The sequence below is a fragment of the Bombus huntii genome, chromosome 10 (genome assembly GCF_024542735.1).
Source record: "Bombus huntii isolate Logan2020A chromosome 10, iyBomHunt1.1, whole genome shotgun sequence".
NCBI lineage: Eukaryota > Metazoa > Arthropoda > Insecta > Hymenoptera > Apidae > Bombus > Bombus huntii.
In genome coordinates this window covers 8,055,787-8,078,800 of record NC_066247.1, presented here as the reverse complement: position 1 = coordinate 8,078,800, position 23,014 = coordinate 8,055,787, and the positions used below count along the sequence as shown (strand labels likewise).

Genomic DNA, 23,014 nt, shown 5'->3' with positions numbered 1-23,014 from the left:
GAACAAACGCAGAGAGGTGGAGAGAAAATAATTGGATAGAAAGGCAAGCACACGCGTGCATCAACGCAGAATAGGGGAAACTACGAAACAAGGTACAACTTTTTCAAAGCAAACGACGAATGGCCGTGGCGCGAGGGGCGAGCGAGCGATGCAGAGTGTCCGCGGGGCTGATTTACGATACGCGCGGAATACGACCGAGAATTCCAATAGGAACGGGGATACTTTATTGCAACGGCTCCCCTGTGCCTGGTAAAGATTAACACGTAACGCGTGCAAAAATAGGATTACACCGTAATTTCCGGGCCGTCTCTATGCACACTATTGCACACGCGAAACGGGGATTACGCCCGGGGCCACCGCGTGTTCGAGGGAACGTTTGTATCACCGCACGCGGAAAACACTCCGTTATTGGCCGTTGCGGCTCGAAAACGCTTGCCGCCAGCGTGATTTTGCTTTGTGCGTGGAAATCCTCCTGACTGCGATGTATATTTTTTTGCGAGGGAGACAATGATCAGCGTTGATCGTATATGCACAGGCTTGTGAAAGTATTTATCACCTTTCATAAAAGGGTTACGCGCGTTACACGAAATATTTTAAAATTTCATTAGCATTGTTACGGCGATTATATTGTTAAAGTTTGAAACGAATTTGAAAATGTATATATATATATATACATGTATGTGAATTATCTTTAGCACCATATTGCGTTTGATGACATATGAAAATTACACTTGCTAGAGGTGTATTCAACACTTTTTATGTATCCATTTTTTATAGGTTCATTTTTATGGTTCATATACCTTTGCGAGTCAGTGTACAATACGGTATGAACTTTGCTATTGGAAAAGTGCGTTTATACGTCTTTTAGTAGAGAAAGGGTGATTTAGTGACCGCTATGACGGTTTCTATCTACGTCAAGATCTAGAGTCCTTTGTTAAATAAATGGAAAAGCTGTCAGTCTTGAATCCATCGTATATTTATGCCCGCCTTTGGGAATTCGATACTTTTGAAATAAAATACTGTGGTTGATGTTCGGGATATACAGGAACTGGAGACTATAGTTAGAACGAATCAGTTCGATGATACAAAGGACCAAGTTTTTCCTTCGAAGGCTTCGTTTTGAAGGCTCACCGACACGAATGGTGAATATTTATGCGCCAGCTGGATACCGTTGGAGGAAACGCAAAGCGCAAAACCAGGAATTCATTGTTCCCGATACAGCTGAGTCTCTCCGATTCACCGATAAACGCTAAAAGCGGCCACGACGTCGGGACGAGAACGACACCGTTAACGATGACGAAACGCAAGTCGACCCAGTTCCACCCTCTTGCGCGTGCACACACAGACGAAAAGCTGATTTATCGCGGACGCTTCCCTCGCACCGTCCGGCGATGGTACATTAAACTCTCCGCGAATTTATGGCGCATTATTTCGAACAAATATATCTTCTTCGTTGGTAACTCGCATCAACTTCCAGCCATACCCCATTTGCGTGAGACTCGAAGGAAAGATGAACAAGTCGGCTAGAAATAGAGCAGGGAGTGAAAGGGAAACAGGAAAATTCGCGATGAGATAAACTGACCGAGAAACACAGAGATAGAAGGGGAAGAAAAAAATTCCCTTGTCTGATTTATGGATAGCAATCTCTTGGAGGTGCTCGAAATATCACGCGCAGAGGCGGACGTCCTTCCTCTCGGCAGACGATGCGCCAAACAAGGTCCTCCGATTCGCATCCGTACAGAAAATTGGCACCCATTCGGTCCAGTCGCTCGCCCGTATAATAAATGCCTGTGCCGGACATCGTGATGCTCCCCGGAAACCAACGGACGTTGTCGTGCGTTCCACGATCAAAAGACATCCATGTGAAAGGGTAAAAAAACCTCGAGGACCCGGACGAATTTCGTAGTAGCCTTCTGGTTTGAATTATGGAATAATAATTTGAGAAAAATATTCGAGATGAATTATGCACTTGTGTAAGAGAGAACGTGGTATTTTTGCTGGAAAGCAAATTGACAAATGATAACACAGTTCGTTTGAAGTCTAAAAATCAAAAATTTTCTCGGATCAAAGATTATTTCCTTCTGTTATATTACTATCGTACATTTTTAAAAAGACCAGCTATTCACAATACTTGTTTGAGTTATCAGTTGCTTTACACTGCGTCAAATCAATAATTGCAATCATATCTTGTTCGCAGAGATTCCGCGAAGATTATATTAATCTAATCATCTATCTCGATCATTACTATAATCTGGTCATTCAACGTAACGATAGCAATTGGGCACAGCAGGTGACAATACGGGCGAATTACTTTGATTATAGTCATTATTCCTCCTCCTTTGCGATAATAGTTATTTCAGTCACATATGCTACCACCTGCATACACATTCTCCTGTTGCATATATGCGCTACATCAGAATTTATGATGCACGTGTGAGATTAGATCTCGGACATCTCTATTGATATGCATCATTGCACACTCGTAAACTTGTGAAGTGTAGGAATAGATAGTAAAAGATACGGGTTGTATTATCTCTCTCCTCCTATAAGCAGTGTCTCCTTTTTCTACTCGTCATTTCATATAGAACAAGTATTATCAATTATTGACATTATTCGTCAGCAAACTAAATGGACGCCTAAGCACATGGATATTTACTACCTTTTACACACTATTTATAATACTCTTCCTCCTCTCTTCTGCGATGAATATTTCTTAAAATTTAACTTTCAAAGTAGAAAATCTATTAGAAGACCGTAGAGATGAATGAATTCATGGTGTACTTAATTTTTGAGAAATGAAAAATCAGATGAAATAAAACCGAACAACCATCGGGGATCGAACTCGAACCTAACACACAGTAGACAAGAACCGTACCTACTCAGCCATCGAGCTCGTGTTCTTGACCTTCGATTCCCAACTTGTAGTAGTAGTCGGAGATCGATCTTATAGGAAAAATGGTTCATATTACAAGTTTTATATATAATGTCAACGTTGTTTTACATACACGCGATACTAGTCTTTGTTATTTTATAAAAATACTTTCGAAAATGTTACTTATTTTACCGTTGTTCTTTTAGCTGCTTCTCGTCTTTTCATTCATAGAATTTGAATAATATTTATCTTCTTCTCTAGAGAAGTTTACTTCGCTCTTCTGTCAAGACACCAGCATCAGCTAAGATCCAAGGTGAATTCTTATGCACAGTGTCAAAGGACAATTCTCAGAAGTCCAGAAATTTTCACTCGAGGGAGGGGAAGATCGTTTCTGTTCAGTTTTAATTTTCCATGTCTTTGTGGAAGTTTCTTCGTCTGGAAGAGGTATTCGAAGGAAAGGAAAGTTTTTCCTCGAAAACGGAATTCGACAGCTGCTCCCGCACCCTTTTTGAACGTGTCGACTCTTCGAAAGAAGGGACAACGAAGAAGAACAGATTCGAGTAAGTGAGTTCCGTAACGTGGCGCGTACTTCGAGGCATTCGACAGGGAATTTTTTCTAAATTTGGAAAGCAGGACGGGAGTCGCCTCGGGTGCTGCTTATGACAGGTGAGCAGGCATGATCGATGGATAAACTTTACGGATAATTAGGTAACGGCGTTCTCTCTATTTACAGGCGCGCGCGTTCCATCGTTGAATGCCACGCGAGAAGCAGACGCGTCAATTTCGCGAGGAACGCGTCGAAGGAAGCTGGAAATTGCCGCTCATGAAACGCTCCTTTCGTTTTCCTCGAACGGTTTTTCATTTCGCTGTCTGCTGGTTCTACTTGTCGCACGAAACGCAGTCGCGTAAAAATCTCGTAAAACGCGCAACGATGTCAAAATTTCCGGATCATTTAAGGCTATACGACGTAATAAACTTTTTATGGAAGTTCGTCGGAGAATTTGTTTCGCAGCCGTTTGTTTGTATTTTATTTTCTCCTATTTTCCCTCGAATGCGCCGGCTACGGTTTACGCCATAGCCGAAGACGAGACCAATTCGTTTCATGGCCGATCGACGGCTACGTGTGAACGGTTTCAATTTTACATGACCAACAACCGAAGAGAATAATTGATCGAATTAGCAATTCAATTCCTTCGACGGCGATCGATCCGCGTGGCCGATTCGTTTTATCCGCGAATATTTTACAGCAACGATCTACACACAAAAGAGACCAACGTTAGGAGGTTACAGCACTTTTGTCACGTCCTTGAAGAACATGTGTTTCGACGATTTGCTAGCACTGTAGTTAGCTTCATCAGAGACTGATCATTGACTGATATACTGATGTCAATCAACTCCTGATAAAGCCAGCTGCCATGCTGGCACAATGTCGAAACACAGTTTCCTCAAAGACGCGACTCATACACGGGGGAGCCTTCATTCCAAAAATTCTACAATGCCAGGCTATAGAAGTGTCAGATTTGGAATTTTTCTTTCCCTAGCACTTTATCCTGCGTTGACTCTGCAGAGCACAAGATATCTATACTAATAACTATAAGTGTTGCGATAGCTACTGATCTTCTAAGAATTAAATACTTTTCTGTTGTCTAGTTGTTTCACTGTAAATATATTATATTTTCATCCAGCTCTTATAAATTTATTACTTGTACATTATATTCGCCGTATGCAAAATATTAAATAAAATAAAATTTGTTAGAGTTTTCCAATAAATATAACGACAGGGTGCCCTAATACTTATGACCGGCATTGTATGTCCTTCAACACCCTTCTTCGACGATGTATCAGCATATTTTAACGCCAACACGCCCCAAAATGTCTTATCTCGTCACTCGGCCCGGCAGACAACTCCTTTATATCGGATGTGCGCCGTAATCTCGCCAGCGGTCGATCGATTCGGGCGCTGACAGGGCTTGTCAAACGGAGAACAATCTCTAACAATTTCGCGTCGATTCTTTACCGAGCTCCTGGGACACTCGACGTTGCTGCTCATGAATATCCGCGAAAGCTACAGGCCAGAAAAGAGGCCGCAAAACGTCCCGCGGAGACGGCGTCAGTCACCAGACATCACGTCGACTTAAGAGTATTGGCAAGTCTCTTACTAGTGGCGTAACACGATTTTCATTTCCAAAAAGGATAATTTTCCCTCTTTGGTGCAACTGCCACCAGATTTCCAACCGCAGCGACAAGTAGTGTCTATTGGCCGTGTTTTTACTGAATGTCAGTCACAGAGGAAATCTCGATCGTAGAGAAAACGAGTCACGAACAGACACTTTTCGCGCGGAAAGAAGGTAATCGAGAAACGTTTCCCTAGACTCGACACACACGTTGGAAGACTTTTGTGCGTCACTACCGAGAATCGATCTCGACGAAGGAGAAGTATAATCGAAAAAAAATTTTTTGTTTGGGTAGGTTTCTCGTTCTTCTGCGGAATCCTGTTGCATTCTCCTTTAAATTTATATTTCCTAAACACTTTGTCATATCTCTGTTTCTTCTCAATGTTCTGCGAACACCTGTTTCATTTTGCAATCATTTTTGTGCGCTTGTACACTATTATAATTACTGCTAGTCAAGGTCCCTCACACGTGTTGCCCGCCGTAAAAGTGTTAAGGAAAATTCAACGAACTCGATCGTGTTCCTGTTGATGAAACATCTTCTGAATCATCAAATTGCTACCATTCGGTCAAACCATCGCCGCAACAGAAGCATTGATCGAGTCTACTTGCATACTAGCGTGGAATGTTTGTCCTGCGGCAGATGGACTGCGAGTGGTCATCTAATTATAGCCAATTCGCGGATGCAGCTTTCAGCTAGTTCAACAATGAGCTTCCCATTAGCCACTGCGTTATTCTTTCGACCAGTTTGATTCGAGCAGGCGCGCACTCGATGTCTCGCGTAATTCCCAGAGCTGAGTGCAAAGGAACCGAAATGCATTTGCACGGAGGGAAATGCAGAATACATTTCCGGAAGCGTTTCAGTATTACTGTACTAGCGGTGAGAGAAGTTTCCTTCCAGGAAAGAATTGAATTAGCAGCCGCGACGCGATGCCTGCTGGTGCTGATTAAGGGAGCTGCCAGTCATCAATGCGACTTCTGCAGCTCGAAAATAATACGCTTCTAATAAACGGGTTACAACGTTCCTGGCCAATTAAACGGAAAATGACAATTACAAACGACTATGTAGTTCTTTTCGCGCGAGTTAACTCTGTGGAACGATGAAATCGACCCGGTTCCTTAATCTGAAAGGCTGGCTTTCTTTTATCCGTGTCTTTATTACCAAACCATCACCCAGACAGTCTCTTCAAAAAAAAAAAAATCTTAAATCATTGTCAAAGATCGTTCGTCACGGATCTTGTTGCTAAGTGGTTCTTGCTTGCTCGAATTAATATTGTTAGTGAAATTTTACAATTTACACGTTACAGCTATACTAATAAATTCACTAGTAAATACCTGCACAATACTATTAACGAAACAAATAAAATTGCATAAGTAGATTGCACAAGATACACGTCAGTCGCTTGTTATACTTTGTGTCTTTAGATTGCATACAACAGTGTAGCGGAACGAAGTAATATTAGCGACGTAATCTGTAATTTATAAAATTGCAAAAGCTGCTTATGCAACGGAATTTCACAACCTGTAACGTGTGAATTCACTAATACTAAGCGTTAGGCCTAGGTCGATGCGTCTTGAGTTTTCGACTGTTCCAATGACCTGATCGTTTGAGTGACCATCGTAAACCTAAACTCAGATAGTCCTCATGCATTCGCATACAAACACACGTACAGATCTATGTTTCACAAATCATAGTTCTCGTTGACGTCTCGACGTCATCGGTCAATGACGTTAGCCCTGTGCTCGGATGTCCAGAAAATGTGTCGGCACCAACTAGCAGGCCGGTGAGTTTCAATAATCAAACAGCAATCAAGAGTTCTCCGATTCACGAGCGTTGCACGGTAAGGAAAGAGAGAGAGAGAGAGAGAGAGAGAGAGAGAGAAAGAGCGCGATCGTAAATCGATTGGACGGATCGAGAATCGCGTCAGCAGATGCTCGAGATACAAGTCCCACCGACGTGGCCGGAACGCGTGTGTATGCGTCGGCCTACTCTGCAAACTTCGCTCCTCGCCCCTCGCGTCCTTTTCTCTCTTTCTTTCGCATATTCATGACGTCACCACACCCCTACCATCGTTTTCACCATTACTACGATGCCGCCACCCTCCACCCCGCTCATGGTTAGGGTAGAATCTGGTAGAGGTCGATACACCCCCTCGCGCCCTCCACGGCGAGGCAAACTGGCCTTCTACTTCTTCCCTCGTGACCCCGTCTGTTCTTTCTATTTTCCTGCCTCGCGTGCTTTCTCGCTTTCTTCTCCATTTGTCTCTCAACGTTTCGTTTCCCCATCCACCGTTTTCGCTATTTTTCCTGCCCACCCCTGTCCAACTGTGCATACACGTCAACCTGCTTGTATGTGCCAGCAAAGTGGAAAAGAGAAGAAGGTCGGATAAACGATGTCGGTTCGAACACACGGCGCTCGGAGGGTGGAATAGAAAGACGAAGGGTAAATGAGAAAATAAGGGCTGCGACGTGCCTGTAGGTGATAGAGAACGTAGGTAGAAACATTTAAGGACAAGAGTTATTCCGAACATATGATAAAAGCATGACAAATATCGGTGTTTAAAGACGTTAAAGCGATACATTTGTCGCGGAAACAAAATATAAATTCATAATTGTTAACTCTCTCCGATTCTCTTAGTGCAAGCAGGCTTCATTCAATCCAATTAGTATCAACAGTCTCGTGTTTCTTGCTTACTTTGTAAGGGGCAATCGTTTCACTGATGAGACCTACAGATAGCCGAACAGCTTAACAATTCGAATAAATCTGGAGGGAAGAGCAAGTGCAAAAAGACATGGTTCCCTATGTATTCATCCGACCACAAACGTCACGAAAATAAAGTTGAAAGAAGGGTAAGGAGAAGAAAAAGTGGAAGGAAGAAAAAGAGGGGTGAACACGGTGAACTAAACGATGGAGGAAAAAAGACGGAGGGAAGAGGAGAACACCGGGATGCGGGAGGGTCGTGGAAAAAGTCGGCGTAAAGAAATCAAGCGAGTCGAGTGAAGGGAGTGAGGGTATGACGCACACTAGTTCCGTGGCGTGCATGCGTGTTCGCGCACGCAGTGTTCGCTCGAGTGCTCGCTCGAGTGTGCGTGAGTACATGGTTGCATATACGGTCACGCACACGCAAGCGCGACTCAGTATGACGTCACAAGGGCGGGGTCCTCGTTAGCAGCACTCTGCCGGTTCACTGGGACGACGAAGAGGCGAGCAACACGTGGAAAAGGGGTCGTGTCAGACGACCGGTGCGCGTCCATCACCTCTAGGTCCGCACCCCTCGCTCTCTTCAGCCAACTTGCCCTGCGAGCGCTTAAAAAGCGCCTTGTCTTCTCCTTGCTTGTCTCACAACTCGCTGCATCGCCTTTTTCCTTTGGTTCTGTTCCGCGAGCAACCCCCACTTACGCCTCTTAGTATCGGGAAAATTGGGCAAACATGGTATCCTATTCGATATTCAACGTGAAGATTTTCTGTTTGTTTCTAATCATGCTTCGTGCTGCTAGGTGCAGCGTGAAAAATTATTAATAGATTGTGCACGTTTATGCGAATTTATGTTTTTATGAATTTCACTAATTTCAGAATGTGTATATCGGAACAGAATTAAGGTGAATGGTCAAGGCAAAGAAATATGGCGAATTTTAGGGGGTGGAAGATTCGATCGAAGGAAAAGGAATGAGTTGATTTGTCGGACGTAATTTTTTGAACCGCTCCACATGGGTTCCGAGACACGGGAAGTTGAAGATACTATCGGTTTAAAGCATTATTTCCGGCGACCCGCGTCCTCTGCGACCGAGAATACTGCCACTTCCGCTAGAAGAGCGGAGAGGTTGAAAGAAAATTTAACAATACACTTGCGTCACGATAAATAATGGTCCTGGTGGTATAAAATGATTCAGATCTTGGGACGGTGAAGCAGAAATCTTGAGCAAGAACTTTTTAGCGAGATAGCGGAAAATAAACCGTCTTGCAGTAAATCGAAATACTTTCTTTGACTGTATGACTGAAGAATAGGGGACGTTATTAGCAGAGTTTCATTTGAAACCGCAGGTAATTTATTCGATTGCCGTTTTGGAACAAAATCCAATAAAACCCCAAAACCAACTGTTAAAAATATTTCACCGTTTAAAAATATTGAAAAATTTCTCTGTAATAACAAATATTAATCCAGCTCTGGAATTCTGTAATCAGCAACTGCATAGCGTTCTGCAGACCAAAATGAAAATCGAATTCACGTATATCTCAGCGCGGTGCGAAATTCCGTAGACCAGCGTTCCCAAAATTCCGACACGTAGAAACTCGATGGAAAATCGTGGAAAAGTGCACACGAGTGCGGTTCGACGGTCGCCTGGACACATCACGTTGGAAGCTGAAGGAAATGTTTGAAGCCCCGAGGTCTACCATAAACCATTCGACGTATCCGCAGGGTGGAATGTTAGATCGATTTAGATCGAGTCGTGAAGGTTGGTGGCGCAGAAAGAGAGATCGGGAGAGAGTGAGAGAGAAAGAAAGAGAGTGAGAGAAAACGAGAAAGGGTCAAGCTAAAACGGCAAAGTAACTTCCTCCCAAAATGGACTGTGCGAACTAAAATCGCCACAAGTATCTGCGGTTCGTTCGGAACCGACTGTTGTTAATCTATTTTCCGGAAAAGAACCTGGTAGCTATCTACACGATATCAACGAAAATTACATCGAGTTACGAGTCAATTTCCAGGTAGGAGAAAATTATTGGTGTTTTCTAAAAATTGGTTTCGAACTCGTCCTGCGTGCTTGTACCCAGCTCGTTATTCGAACCTTTAAATATTCGTTATGTTAAAAAGCAGCACTCGAGGCAGCTGGTGGCAATGTTTCACGACCAGAGTAATTTCATTCGTCCACAGGTTCCCCAAGGACGCTCCCACAAACAGGAAATTAACAAACGGCCAGCGAGTCCGCGTTTTTCCCCATTATATCGTATATTTACCAGACCGCCGATTCCCCTTGGAATATTTCAAACAATTCCTCGTACCGCTGAAAATTTGAGCGATCCATTAACGACGTAAGAAAAGAATTCGATCGGGTTTCAGCTGTCGAAATACAAAGAAGAAAACGGATGGAACGTAGAGTTTTACGAGCGCCTCGTTCGAAATGGTTCTGCGTGCTGATATAACGAATACGTTCAACCCTTATCCCTTAACTAATTTCGTCTCAGACACACTGATGGTATTGTACACGCGAAATATAACCTTTTTACTACCGCGTGTTCCTTACTTTTACGTGATTGCTCAAAGATTTCTTGGATTTTCATAGACTACAGAACGAACGATTTACGTGTGCAACGTCAGCCAGTGAAACGTATCTGATGTTTTACGATGCCACGATACACAAACCGCGGTTTATAGTCGCGAATCGAATAACGGAAAAGGGAGCCATTCTTCGAAACGACGCGAAAATTGTTGCACTTGCTTTCAACGGTTCTTCCAGAATTTTACTTCCTCCGATCTTTGTTCCTCTTTCATCATAATCGTTACTAAGCGAACAATTTGTATTTACCACGATTCTAAGAACTGATGGATTCCTATCTTAAATACAAGTGATAGAATCGTCTAATACATTCCCCGAGAAGAATTACAAACGTAACAGCTTTCCAAGAACAGCACGATGATGATTGATGATGAAGTAGTGGAGATGGTCGAAATAAAAAATTCTCAGAAGATTTATGATTCTTTGATTCGTATATACAGTCGGAAGCAAAAGTTTACATACACCTCTAAAATTTGAAGCATTGTAAGAAAAGTGTTATCTGTCACGTTATTTTTTATATGAAATTTGATAAAAAATACCAATTAATTAAAATGTACTTTTTGTGAATTCCGTAAGAACATAATAAGTATTGCTGTTGTTGCAAATAAATTGACGTGTCCCAATACCTAAGAATCATACTGTAAGAAAATCGGAAACTTAATGTATGGTGAATGAGACAGATTCGACGGACGATGGAGAATCGTAGTTGAACAGAGACAACAGACGCGTGGATTGCGTATCATCTTCGTTCCCTTACCGCCTTCTCCGCCGCTGTTACCGTAACAATACGTAATACGACGTATACGTATACGAGCATTACGTTTCCTGTTTGCGTTATGACTATGTACGCTTCGTCGTATTAGTCATTTGCCCGTTATTGACCAAGTCGAACGGTCGCGAACAGAACATACAATAATTCTCCGGTATTCATCGTAATTGTGACGTTCCGCGTTATCGTGGAAAATTTTCATTGATGGAAATCACGGAGATGAAATGTTGTTTACGCACATTGAAATGAGTTCGTTCGAATCGCCATACTTCGTGGAAATTATTGCCGCGTTATATACTACATCCAGTTTCCAGCTAGATCTCGTTTCTGAATCAAATTTACCCCCTTGATTAATTAGGTAGATTTTAGTAAATAGATTAACCTCTCGATGCGAAATGGATGATACCGAAAGGCCTTCTCGAAAAAGCATAATCGAGTACGGAGAGTCGTTCCACCTTGTGGTCAGAAACATTTCCACCAATCTCTATAATCCTTTACCGACTTCATATAACGGCGAATGCAATTACTGGTGAAGGTAAAAGAATCTTCATCGAGTCTGCATTACAGCAAAAGTAATTCGAAACACGATATACAGGAAGGTACTTCATGAAATATTCGAGGATGATTCACGATGGAAATACGATTCCTTCCAACAGAATCTAGCAGCAGGATGACCTATTCCTTTTCTTTCCGACCTTGCACGCAAAGTCTCGCGCTAGAGTTCACGAACCTTCCCCACAAAGAGTTTTTATGCACTCCACTTATTGTTAGCTGGGCCCGATACCAGAGAGCTCGCGTGGCTAAATTTAAGAAAATCTCCGAGCTAATTTTAATGCGTAATTTTACGGTGACTGACCTCGTAAAAGGACCCTTAGACGACGAAATTTATCACAGTTCGGATAACGCCTTTTTCTTCTTTTTCTGCCCTTTTTCTATTCTTTTCTTTTTACGTGCCATCAATAAATAACAGGAACTCATAGTTCCTCGGCAATCACTCTCGCGTGGACCTCGTAAACGAAGCTTTATCGGCTGAGTTATTGCGCCGTGGAAAGAGCCTAATGCAGGGAAGTTTCCCTTTGTCGATCCGTAGAAACATTTGCATCCAGCGTGATATCGAAATCCTGACGAGTTCGAGGAGCGGAACAAAGGGTTTTAACGCCAATTAAACGGATCGCGTAAACATCCTAGAAATCGCAAGCGTTTCGATCGCGTTAACTTTGGGAACGTGGTAGCGACGAGCAAATTACAAAGTCAATGCGCATCGCCCTCCGTTGGAAACAGCGAAACGGTTTCAAAGTTCACCGGCAGCGATGAAATATCTTGGTGAGAAGTATGTCGAAGTATGCCGGTATACTCCACCAAAGAAATTTCGAATATAGGAAATTGCTTTGAAATTGCTCGGAAAGATTCTTCTAGATTTCAGAATAATCTTCTCTTCTTTGGTTACCTCTTCAAACATCCATGTCTTATCACCAGGACGAGTAATTCGACAAACATTTATCCAACACCTTTCCTGTCTCCCGTAATCGCACGTTTCTCTATCGATCTCCATTCGGATTGACGTAAATATTAACCCTCTTGATCTTCGCTATCAGATTAATTCCTCACGGATAGGTGGAAAAAGCTTCCTGCGATCGTCATCTTCCTTTTACATTTAACATATGAAAATCTTTCTACATTCAGTATCAAAGACATGCATATTGAAAAACATAATTCTTCAAGGTTCTGGAACTATCCATCGCTACAAATATACTACATGATAACGTTATCGCAAATTGAAGTATTAAGCGACGACAACCATTGATGTAACTATACCTTGGACTGTTTACATTTTGTGGAAGAACTTTAAATCTTCGAAGTTGTTTGTAGATCGATGTTTCGTTTACAATATTTTATTAATATCGTACATAATACGCGGAACGTCTAGAATTGAACTTCGTTAAGTTATTCTAAAAACATCCTGATTAACCAACCAAAAAACGGCATTCATGTTACCATAATCCACAAGAAATCCTCGTGTCCGAGTTTACTGTCTGACCTAATCCAGGACATGATCTCCTTCGTTGTTCCTCTAGAACTCGAATTATATACAGTAGATAACATCGGACTAGGTAAATCGCAATGATCGCTTCTCGTGCACGTTGACAGACAATGCTGGTCGAATTCGATGGTGGTCGCGAGGTGGCCCCGTATCTCTTCCCAAAACGAAGGAGTTGCTAACTAGTTTCTCCGTGCATGTTCTCCGGACGGGAACAATGCTGATACACGTACACACTGCGCACCAATACGTGTCCTATACACGGAAACAGAGGAGAAGCCTGCACGTCGGAGTTACGACAATATGCCGAACTTACCGACGGCAAACTTTCGGCAAAGAGACAGACGGAGAGAATGAGAGCAGCTCGCGGGTGTGGATGGGGATGGCAGCGTTGACGCGGCGTCGTCAAAGGAACCGAGGACGTCTGCCTTATGGATACACAGAGAGCAAGAGAGGGAGGGTGAAAACGAGAGACGCGGCCCTGGGCGTTCGAAGGGCGGCCGCGATAGCCACCGTTGGAAATTTCGAGCTCGAGAATTCTCCTCACCGTGCCGTGTGTCCTCTCGCTCTTCTGCCCCGCTCCCTGTGTGACACAGTTTTCTTTTCCGCATAGAGAAGGCTGTATTATGAGCGAGCGTATCGGCTAATTTTTCGACGTTCCTGAAAACTTTCGGCCCGATGCGAACGTGTTAAATTACGTTTAGAGGTTTTAATAAGCAACAAGTAGATTCTCCGTGCTCTCAAAATTCGAAATAATACATCCCATTAAAAAAAGAAAAAAGAAAAAAGAAAAAAGAAAAAAGAAAAAAATTAAGAAAGAAAAACGAGAACGTCGTCGTGTCGTCACTCTATCAATTATTGCCTCTGGGTTTTTCTTTTCCCTTAAAGAAAAAGTCAGTTATAAAGTTAATTCTATCCGGAGGCTTCTCGCTACTCCCGCGAATTAATGCCATGGCCCGGGTAATATATTCCGATTGAATTATTTTACACAGGAACGGCTGGATTCCTTTCTTTACGTCCCTTTATTTTGAATTATTCATCGCTTTGTCGGAAATTGCTTCCGTGCCACTTTCAATTACACGTTTGTCCATGTTCAACTTTCGCAGGGAACAGCTCATCGTCCCGTCTTGGCTCCCTTCCTCCTTCCCCCCCCCCCCGTAATTTCTTTCCTTTTTCGACGTCTCGCGACGCGGGATAGCGGATCGTCAAGTTATCGAACTCCAAGTTATCGGTTCCTCGCCTCCAGGAAGATTCCAAACGATCGCAACTTCCAACCGTCGAACTTCAAACGACGAATCTGCGTTGGTAATGTCCCGTTCTTGCTTCTTCCAACAAGTTCCACGGTCGCTTATAAGGTTGCCGAGTTGTCGAGGTGGCATATAATTTCTAAACTACTCCCTCCCAGTTCGGAAAAGCGGTCACCAACATATGACCCGTAGCAACACGCGCGGTAGGCTCAGTCGTAAATACGGTTCACGGTCGCGAACCATCGGTTAGGGATATAGGAAAAGCGAAATTTAACCTATTTGTTTTACTATTTATTTAGTGGAAACTTCAACTTTTGTTAGACCGATAGAAAACGCGAACAAAATAGGATCAAAGTTTGCCCGAAGCGTGATTTTTATCTCACGTTCCGGCTGTCCATTTTAATTAATAACTGTCCCTTTTTAATACGATTTCGCCGTCGTATCGACGCGTTGAAAAATGTTTGCAAGCCCGCGGATCACATTTTTATTACGTTGGACATTCGAGCTCTCTGTATAATGACGAGGATTTTATTAGAGGGACGTACGAATTAATTTCACCTGGAAGCTTATCGCATCCCACGTGGCGATTAAGCGAAGAATATGTACGTGCAAATATCTGGATCGTTGGTTGCTGGCTCACGTAACAAAGAGAGCGAGGTGGCTTCGATCCGGGCCGATAGTTCGATAAAAATTTAATAAAGCATCGGAAAAGTATCGTAACCTGAGAACATACCGGGAACCGTTTAATGAAATTTTTATTGCCACCGTCCAGCCGCCATAGTGCTGGAAAACGCGGGCCGATTTACGAATAAGACCCGAAGATAGGTTCGTTAAAATTTCCCTCGACTCATAACGAATTCTCAAACACACTGCCGTCCGACAGTCACCGAGATCGAGCCTCAACGTCCACCGAGAGCGTTTCCAATAAATATTCTATGCATTCTTAAATCTTCATTTCGGGGACTAACTTTAAAAGAGAATACCCGATCAGCCAATTTCGTCCTTTAAACTGCTACCTCTATTCTTATTCTATCTCTTTTAAAGCCATAGAAAAACACCACACCCATAATGGTTTCTTTGGTAGTATCACCTTTAAAGCCGCGATCCAGTCGTGGAAAACGAGAACGAATCGAAGAGAGGAAGAGGCCGATTGTTGACGTCGGCCATCAACGACTCTGATCAACCGATTAACGTTTCGCTACACCGATGTCGGTATCGTAATCAGCGTATCGCGATCTGACGCCTGAATTGCTGATCGTCGAGCTCTTCTCCTCGTCTTATCGTGGTAGTTGCACGTTCATGAATATACCCTAGGGCTGGTAACAAGCAGCCAGCTAGAGAGCAACATAATATATTCCCGATCCGGTGGCTCGATGTTCTAAAGGCGACTATCAAGTTGTGGTCGCCTAATTTACGATCCCGGCAAATGGACGCCGGCTTTAGTGGACGCGGCTTCGGCCGCTCACTGCCGCCCCCCTCTTTTGCTTCTCGTTTTCCCTCGACCAGAGCTCCCAGCAGAGGTGAATCTTCCCCAGAGAGTTTGTTATCGCGGCGGAAAGCAACGCGTGAACTTCACGATCTAGGGAGCAACGTGAACAATTAAGTGGCGGCAGGGATAGCTCGAGGGGATGGCTATTTCGAATATTAAGCCCGGGGGTTGAGGGTGGACGCTTCCAGCTGCTCGCTGGATTACTTGGATAAATCTGGACCCAAATTCGGCTCGGCTGAATGGTTCGGATATAGAAGAGGATTGGACGGGGGATGTTTGGAATAGCTGGCGGAGTTTTCCGCTGAACTTGGCCTGGTTTGGTAATTATATCCGGCTTTATTGTATCTAAGCTATCCATTAGCGAGTAGTCTAATTGGATAGTTCAAAGTTAATTGAAATATTAAATATCCTGCTGCTAGTGTCACGATCACGATCTATGAAGCGGAGCGGACAATCGATCAACACGCAATGGATTACAGTCTGCTAGGCAATTGGAACGGCAGGCCTGGCGGGAACGCATCTTCCAATGACCCGGATGGTTCAATTGATCAGATCTAATCTGAGATTCGGGCAAATCGATCTGGCGAACAATGGGAACTGGCAACTGGTTGCCATTTCGCCTATTGGGTTTATAGGAAAGAGATTTATCATCTTCGATCGATCGAATAATTGCTAACCGACTCTAGGAAATCTCCCTACCTTTTCCTTGCTTAAAAGCTGCACGAACGTAAAGATATCATAGATAAGATTGCAAAGAGAAGGGCAAGCTACGCTATCAGAATAAGGAGAACAGGCGTATTTTTTCTCCAACGGACCGATCGGTCGATGGTCCAAAGTCGACTGTCGGGCCGCGTCGGTCGGGTGCTGGCGGCGTCCCGACGCTTGCGCCGCAGCTCTCGCAACTCCGTCAGACGGCGCCCCGACGCTGGTACCGACGGACGGACCGGTCGGTCGGGCCACCAGTCAGCCTCCAGTGAGCTAGCCAACCTCTCTCTCTCCCTCTCGCTCGCTCTCTCGCGTGCACGTAGAGGCGCGCGCGCGCGGCCGCGTCCTCTCACCTATACGATAGCGTGCACACCCGCGCGTGCACACACATACATGCACACACGTTCACAAACATAGACAGAGTGCGGAGAATCCACGGACACGCGGCTCGAACGTCGGTGTGGACCGAGTTACACGTGCACATGCACACCAGTCGCTCTCGTTCTTTCTCGCTCCATCCCTCTCCACGAACTTTCTTCGTCGCACGCCCGCCACGATCCTGCGAGGAGAGTCTCTATCCAGCGAACGACACGAGAGGGAGTCCGAGTTCCTGGCTCGTCCCTCGCGGCTGCAGTGCGTTCCCAAACATCCACGAGACAACCTCGAGGTGTCTGCACATACGCACGCACGCACGCATCAGCCGTTCAAGGACCACGAGGAGAGAGGATTCGCACGATTCTGATACTCGCTAAATAGAATCTATCGTACGATACACGATCAGAGCCACGTCCGTTACCGCTTTTATCGTTTACTTTAGCTGGAAGTTTCGAACATCGAAAGATAGGTTTTCCCCTTCGTCGTTTCGAATCTCGTCTCCGGCAAGTGGTGTCCCGCGCTCGATCGTTCCATCTTCGTGTAAAATCGTCTTTTTCGAACTATCCTTGAACTTCGTCGAGTCGCAAGCTCGAGTTTCCCGCGCGTGTTTCGTCGTGTGTGATTCCAAGAGGAACCCGCGAGGATCGTGCGTGCGACGGTGGACCTCGTGACGGGCCAAGCGGAAACGACGACGTGGTAGGAACGTAAGGGCAATTCGAAGATCGTTGCTCCTCCGGTTTGCAAGTCTTTTGTCGAAGAATATTCCAAAGTGAAGCTCGAAGCGATCCATCCCGATGATAGAGAAAAAGTCCACGTTGCTCTGAGATTCGGAGGAAAAGAATCTCGGGGTCGAACGATAACGATCGACGATCGTCGAGTGGCGCTTCTCATGGGAAATGAGTCGAAGGAGAACGCGTGGTGGATGTCAAGCTCGATGGAGAAGCTAGCAGCGTGACGAGGGAAACCGTGATCTTCGCTACTGGTCGAGATCTCGCGAAATTACGGAGGGACGTGTGCTTCGTGGCTGGAAACTGAGAGTGTCGACGAACAAAGGGGAATAATCGAGCGAACTTTTGCCGTGTGTCGAGAGAACTTCGGTCGCTGTGTGATCAGCTGACGTGAATCGGTGGCACAGTTGGTGCAAGGTTACCCGATTCCGAACTCGAGGACACGGTGTGCGCGAATGAATCCTGTTGATCCAGCCGTGTGAAACAGGAGAGGGTTAAAGGTCGGGCGGTAGGGAAAAGGGTTCAGGGACGTGTATCGACGAATCTCGAGCGTGTAAATAGGTGTACAGATGGGTCGAGGACGTCGACTTTGATCGAAGGAACGTCCTAGACGCATTCTCCTTTTTCCTTCCTCTCGCGTACTCATTTTCGTACCACGGTCCTTGCCATTTTCCTCCAACGATCTACGTGCTAGCACTATAATAATAACGTAATAATAACGTAATAATAAACCAGGATAAGTCGTTGCGCTACGACTTAAGGACCATCTCGCAATGACGTTGCAGCGACGATTTAATAAATCGAGCCTATCAGAGTTATAGAGAACCAAAGAGATTCTAAGTAGCAACGCAAATTACGTGTAAATGTGTATGTATAGAACGTTTACGGACTTAAGCTGGTTCCGCGATTCGTCGCCGCGTGTGTCTGTGTGTGCGTAGAGTTATATAAAATAATCTGTCTGTCGCGGAATATTTTCGTTGTCTCGCCCGTGGTGGGCGACGTTCGATTCTGTGTTTCCATTCGGTTACTAAACAGGACGAGTAAATTACGAGTTTAATCGTAAACAATTCGCTGAAGTCGCAAGTCGGAGCAGTACGGGTATATATCCAGCGCTTAGCCTTTTTAGCCGGGGCGCGATAATTAATTAGCTTGAGGGCGCCATTCGGACTCGGGAATAAGCAAACGTAGAGCCAAGCGTGTACGAAAAGCTACGGGGAGTAGGGAAAGCTCGACGATGATATAGCTCGAATATCGAACGTCGTAAGTGACACGCTACACGACCCGTCTTGGTATCAATTTTCTCCTCGTCGATAGCTACCGAGTAGATTTCGCGAACCAGTTCGTTTTAAGAATCATCGTCGGGCGATCGGATCGCGCGGAGGCCGTTGTTCGCTTAATTCGAAAGTGTCTGAGCTTTAATCTAAGAGGAAGGTAAAAAAGGGGGACCAATTTTTCACGCCCATTCTCAATCTCTATCTTTTCCTTCTTTTCCATCTTGGCCGCTTTTCTCTTTCTCGTCTCGCCGTCTAGCTGCCTCCCTCCCTTTCCCTATCCGGCTTTATCTCCTGAATCCAACCAGCCAGCGGACTATCCATAAATCTCTCTGTACGCTCTTTCCGTATTAACTCCGTCATCGTGAGACCGGCCGGAATACCAGGAATACGAAGAGGGAGTCGCAACTCACGCAAGCAATAAATCAAGGGCCAACCTACCAGCGCGACAACGTGGAACAGGAAGGTGGTACGTAGGCAATCACCAGGCGAGAATCGCCTAAAAATCAGATTCTAAAAGACTTTGGCCCACAACGAGCGAGTGATTCTACACCCTCGTTTGTCAGAGGGTGAAACTATATACAAAAGTACATACGTTTCTCACGAAGAAAGCGTATAGCCGAGAGTATCCAAGTTCCCACGAACAATAGTTCGATACAGAAAGGACTGTGCGTCAAGTAACGAGTAGAAAAAGCAGCCGTTCCTTCCTTCCTTCCTTCCTTCCTTCCTCTCTATTCGAACCGAAGAGAGATCCAGGAAAGAAGGAACGGATTATCCGCTGTCGCCAAGAAGCTACACAGGCCACACGCCATTGTCCGTTTAATGACGATGACCTCATCCTGAAACGGGCATGACGCCCCTGGCCTCGAGATGCGACGAGACCACTACCATCCTGCTGTTGCTGCTACTCGAGCTTGCACCCGGTGCACGCTGCTACTCGCGCGCGGCCACCACGTCCGCCTCGACTTTGTCGAGATAGCATCTACAGTCGACGGCGAGGGTGCGAGTGATGCCGCTCCTCGGCAGCATTATGACCATCGACGCCGCCGGTAGTCCGACTACGGCGTCCACCAGCGTCTTCGACGAGAACATGACGTGGTCTCGACCAACCGGTGGCACTACGTCTTCCACTAACGAGGCCCACTCGATTGATAGCGCGATCCTCACCGAAGAGCAGCAACTGCACCGGCTGATAGCCGCCGCGACCACGACTCACGACGATCGTGGAACCACCCGAATCCCCGATCAAATCAACCAAGGACCAGACGTCGAACAGCAATCCTCCGACACCGGCAACGACACGGCTACCGAGGCAAACGTTCGACAGGTGGCACCGATCGAGAGAACCGGTGATTGTGCCTGCGCTAGATTCCGTGCTGGGGATATCGTGTCGGGTACCAGATTGCCCTTCCTCGTCACCGAACAGTTGGGCGAAGTGGAGGTCGCTAATACCAGCGCGGAAAGCACCGTTGCTTTCGATAGTACCACCGGTGGTGTCACCACCGACCAGGACGACGTAGAAGGTCTGAGAGAGCTGGAGCTGTTGTTCGGCTTGGGCGGCATAATGGAGGATATCGGTGGATCGTTCAACGATTCTTTCAACGAGAGTCTCTTGTTCCCGTGTAACGGCAGCCTGTGCAACGAAACGTCGTACGTCGTGTTCGGGGAGAGCTTGTATCCATCCGGATATACGCTGCCACACATCATTCTGGCATCCATCCTGGCCACGCTGTTGATGATCGTGATCGTCGTGGGGAACATGCTGGTGATCATTGCCATAGCCACCGAGAAAGCACTGAAGAATATACAGAACTGGTTTATAGCTAGCCTAGCCGTGGCTGACTTCTTTCTGGGCCTGGTAATTATGCCTTTCTCGTTGGCAAATGAAATTATGGGATACTGGATCTTCGGCTATTGGTGGTGTGACATTTACTCGGCCATGGATGTGTTACTGTGCACCGCCAGTATCATGAACTTGTGTCTGATAAGTTTGGACAGATTCTGGAGCATCACGCAGGCGGTGGATTACCTAAAGAAGAGGACTCCGGCCAGGGCAGCTCTGATGATAGCGCTCGTGTGGCTTTTGTCTGCTCTCGTTTGCATACCACCCCTATTGGGCTGGAAGAGACCTACGCCTGCTGAAGAATATCCTAAGTGTAAGGTAAGAGATCACCTTTTTTTTCATTTCACGATTAAACATGTTCGCGTTCATCGTCCAATTTATACGATATTTGACAGAAATGAAATTGAATAAAATCTTATAAGGGAATAAAGTAGAGATGGAATAACGCGCAAAGGTACAGATGCTCGAGTCCTAGTCTGGTTAGTTACTGTTTAAAATACAATTTACTCGGTTGCACTCGAGCAAACAGGAGCGGGTAATACAAGAGTTAATTATTTCCCCGAAACTGGTTGTTAGGGGTCGGGCGGTCGTTGCAGATGACAGATTACGAGCTCCTGTTTCATCTTCCAGACGCGAAATTAAATCGGTCGTAGCGAGAAGGAGTCTAGAAAGCAAAAAAGACGACGAAATTTCTTCGCGATCTTTGAAACGACTTTTAGCGAAATCGTTTATCCGGCCGAGTGGTAACCATAGGTACAGATCGTTCTTACTTGACCGTATAATTTGTCTACTTATCACCGACGAATCCCGCTTGAGCACTTAATTACTTCCAATAGATGGATTCATTGTTCGAGTGGGAGAAACGATGGACCGGCAAATAGCGAGAATCAGAGATTCAAATTTATCGGATCAATTCGAGTTCCTTTTGCGATCGGGTACGAATAACGGGGTTGCATCGTAAACATACGAAGCTTAGACCAATTTTATTGCCATACTTATTAGATCGTTTACTCTTAAAATCAGACCTTCATTCAAATCACGTAGAAAAATAGACACGGTATACTAAAAAATTTCCTCGCACATGGTATTTTGTCGGTTTATACTGGTCACACAATCGGGCGGTCGCCTTTTATGCATCGGTAAAACTCACTTTCATGCCCAACTCCTCGAAGTCTGCTTATGTCGGCCTCCACAAAACGTTCTGCAAGATTGCAACTCTATCCCCCGATACTTTGTGCGCGTTACTGCTGACTTCTCTACAATTCCATCGTGTTTCTCTTTTTTTTTTTTCGCTATCCCAATTTCTTTCTTTCATTTCTGACTTTCTCCGAAAACACGGTTCCATTGTAGCGCAACGAGTTCTACTTCCGCAGCCAGATCCAATCGAAGTTGCGGATCGAAACGCGAATTTTCGTCGACGTTTCGAGGAACCCAAAGGTTTATCGTTCCCGTTGATCACGTTGTTTCCCGCTAATTGGAAGGCTTCGCCGCTTTATCGGTCGGTTGCGCGCGCGGTTTAATTAAGCCTCGCGCACTCGTGACTGGAACGCGAACTTTTTAACGGAGCGAATTTTCAGAAACGAGCCACGCAACTCGAAACCAACCGGCCGCTATTAATACGCGCAATCGAACCTCGCGAGGCTACCTGTTGTTGCCGGCTGCAACGATGACTCGGCCAATTCTGGCTTCGCAATGTTAATAACCTTTGAGATCTAACGACGGGAAAAAGGTTTCGTATTTCGCTTGTTAACCATCTACCAAGCAATTTTGCCTTTTGTTCTCTTAACAACGTGCCCAAGGCGTCGAGTTACGTTCGTTTAAATTTCGAAACCTCAATCCTATTACAATTATAGAAAAATTGTTTTAAATGCCTACGTCACTTTTTTGTAGTCTTTTACTTAAACAATTATCGATAAATGTGACGATTATAGACGAGGAAGTTATTTAATTTAATCGTCATTATAATACCGAATATATGAATTTTTATAGTTTATATTCCAAATGCAATAATAATAACGTGCCAATGATTATAATAATTTCCCGATACTCGTTCAATGTTGCCTCTTCTGTCTTCGTACCTATGAGAGGGAGCGTATGTTACTATGCGTTTGAAAGTTAACGTTACATTATCCCCAACTAGTACGACTTTTCGTTGAGATCAGTCGGTTCTCTATAGAACTTGTTACAAGTTTCTTCGAGCAGGCATCGAGAGAAAGCGAAAAAGTCGCGTTG

At 44.9% G+C, this 23,014-nt stretch overlaps 1 protein-coding gene and 1 long non-coding RNA gene across 2 annotated transcripts in view; both read left to right on the top strand.

Annotated features, from left to right (window-relative positions):
• Positions 1 to 4,641, top strand: part of LOC126869953 (uncharacterized) — a 40,520-nt gene extending 35,879 nt beyond the window's left edge. Inside the window, exons 2-3 of the long non-coding RNA XR_007691059.1 lie at positions 3,134 to 3,538; positions 3,606 to 4,641. This is a non-coding gene — a long non-coding RNA (uncharacterized LOC126869953). The remainder of the gene's footprint in view (positions 1 to 3,133; positions 3,539 to 3,605) is intronic.
• Positions 4,642 to 16,789: 12,148 nt separating this feature from the next.
• Positions 16,790 to 23,014, top strand: part of LOC126869914 (alpha-2B adrenergic receptor) — a 127,097-nt gene continuing 120,872 nt past the window's right edge. Inside the window, exon 1 of the mRNA XM_050627103.1 lies at positions 16,790 to 21,100. Within this exon, the coding sequence (XP_050483060.1) occupies positions 19,949 to 21,100 (1,152 nt within the window). The 5' untranslated portion in view covers positions 16,790 to 19,948. The remainder of the gene's footprint in view (positions 21,101 to 23,014) is intronic.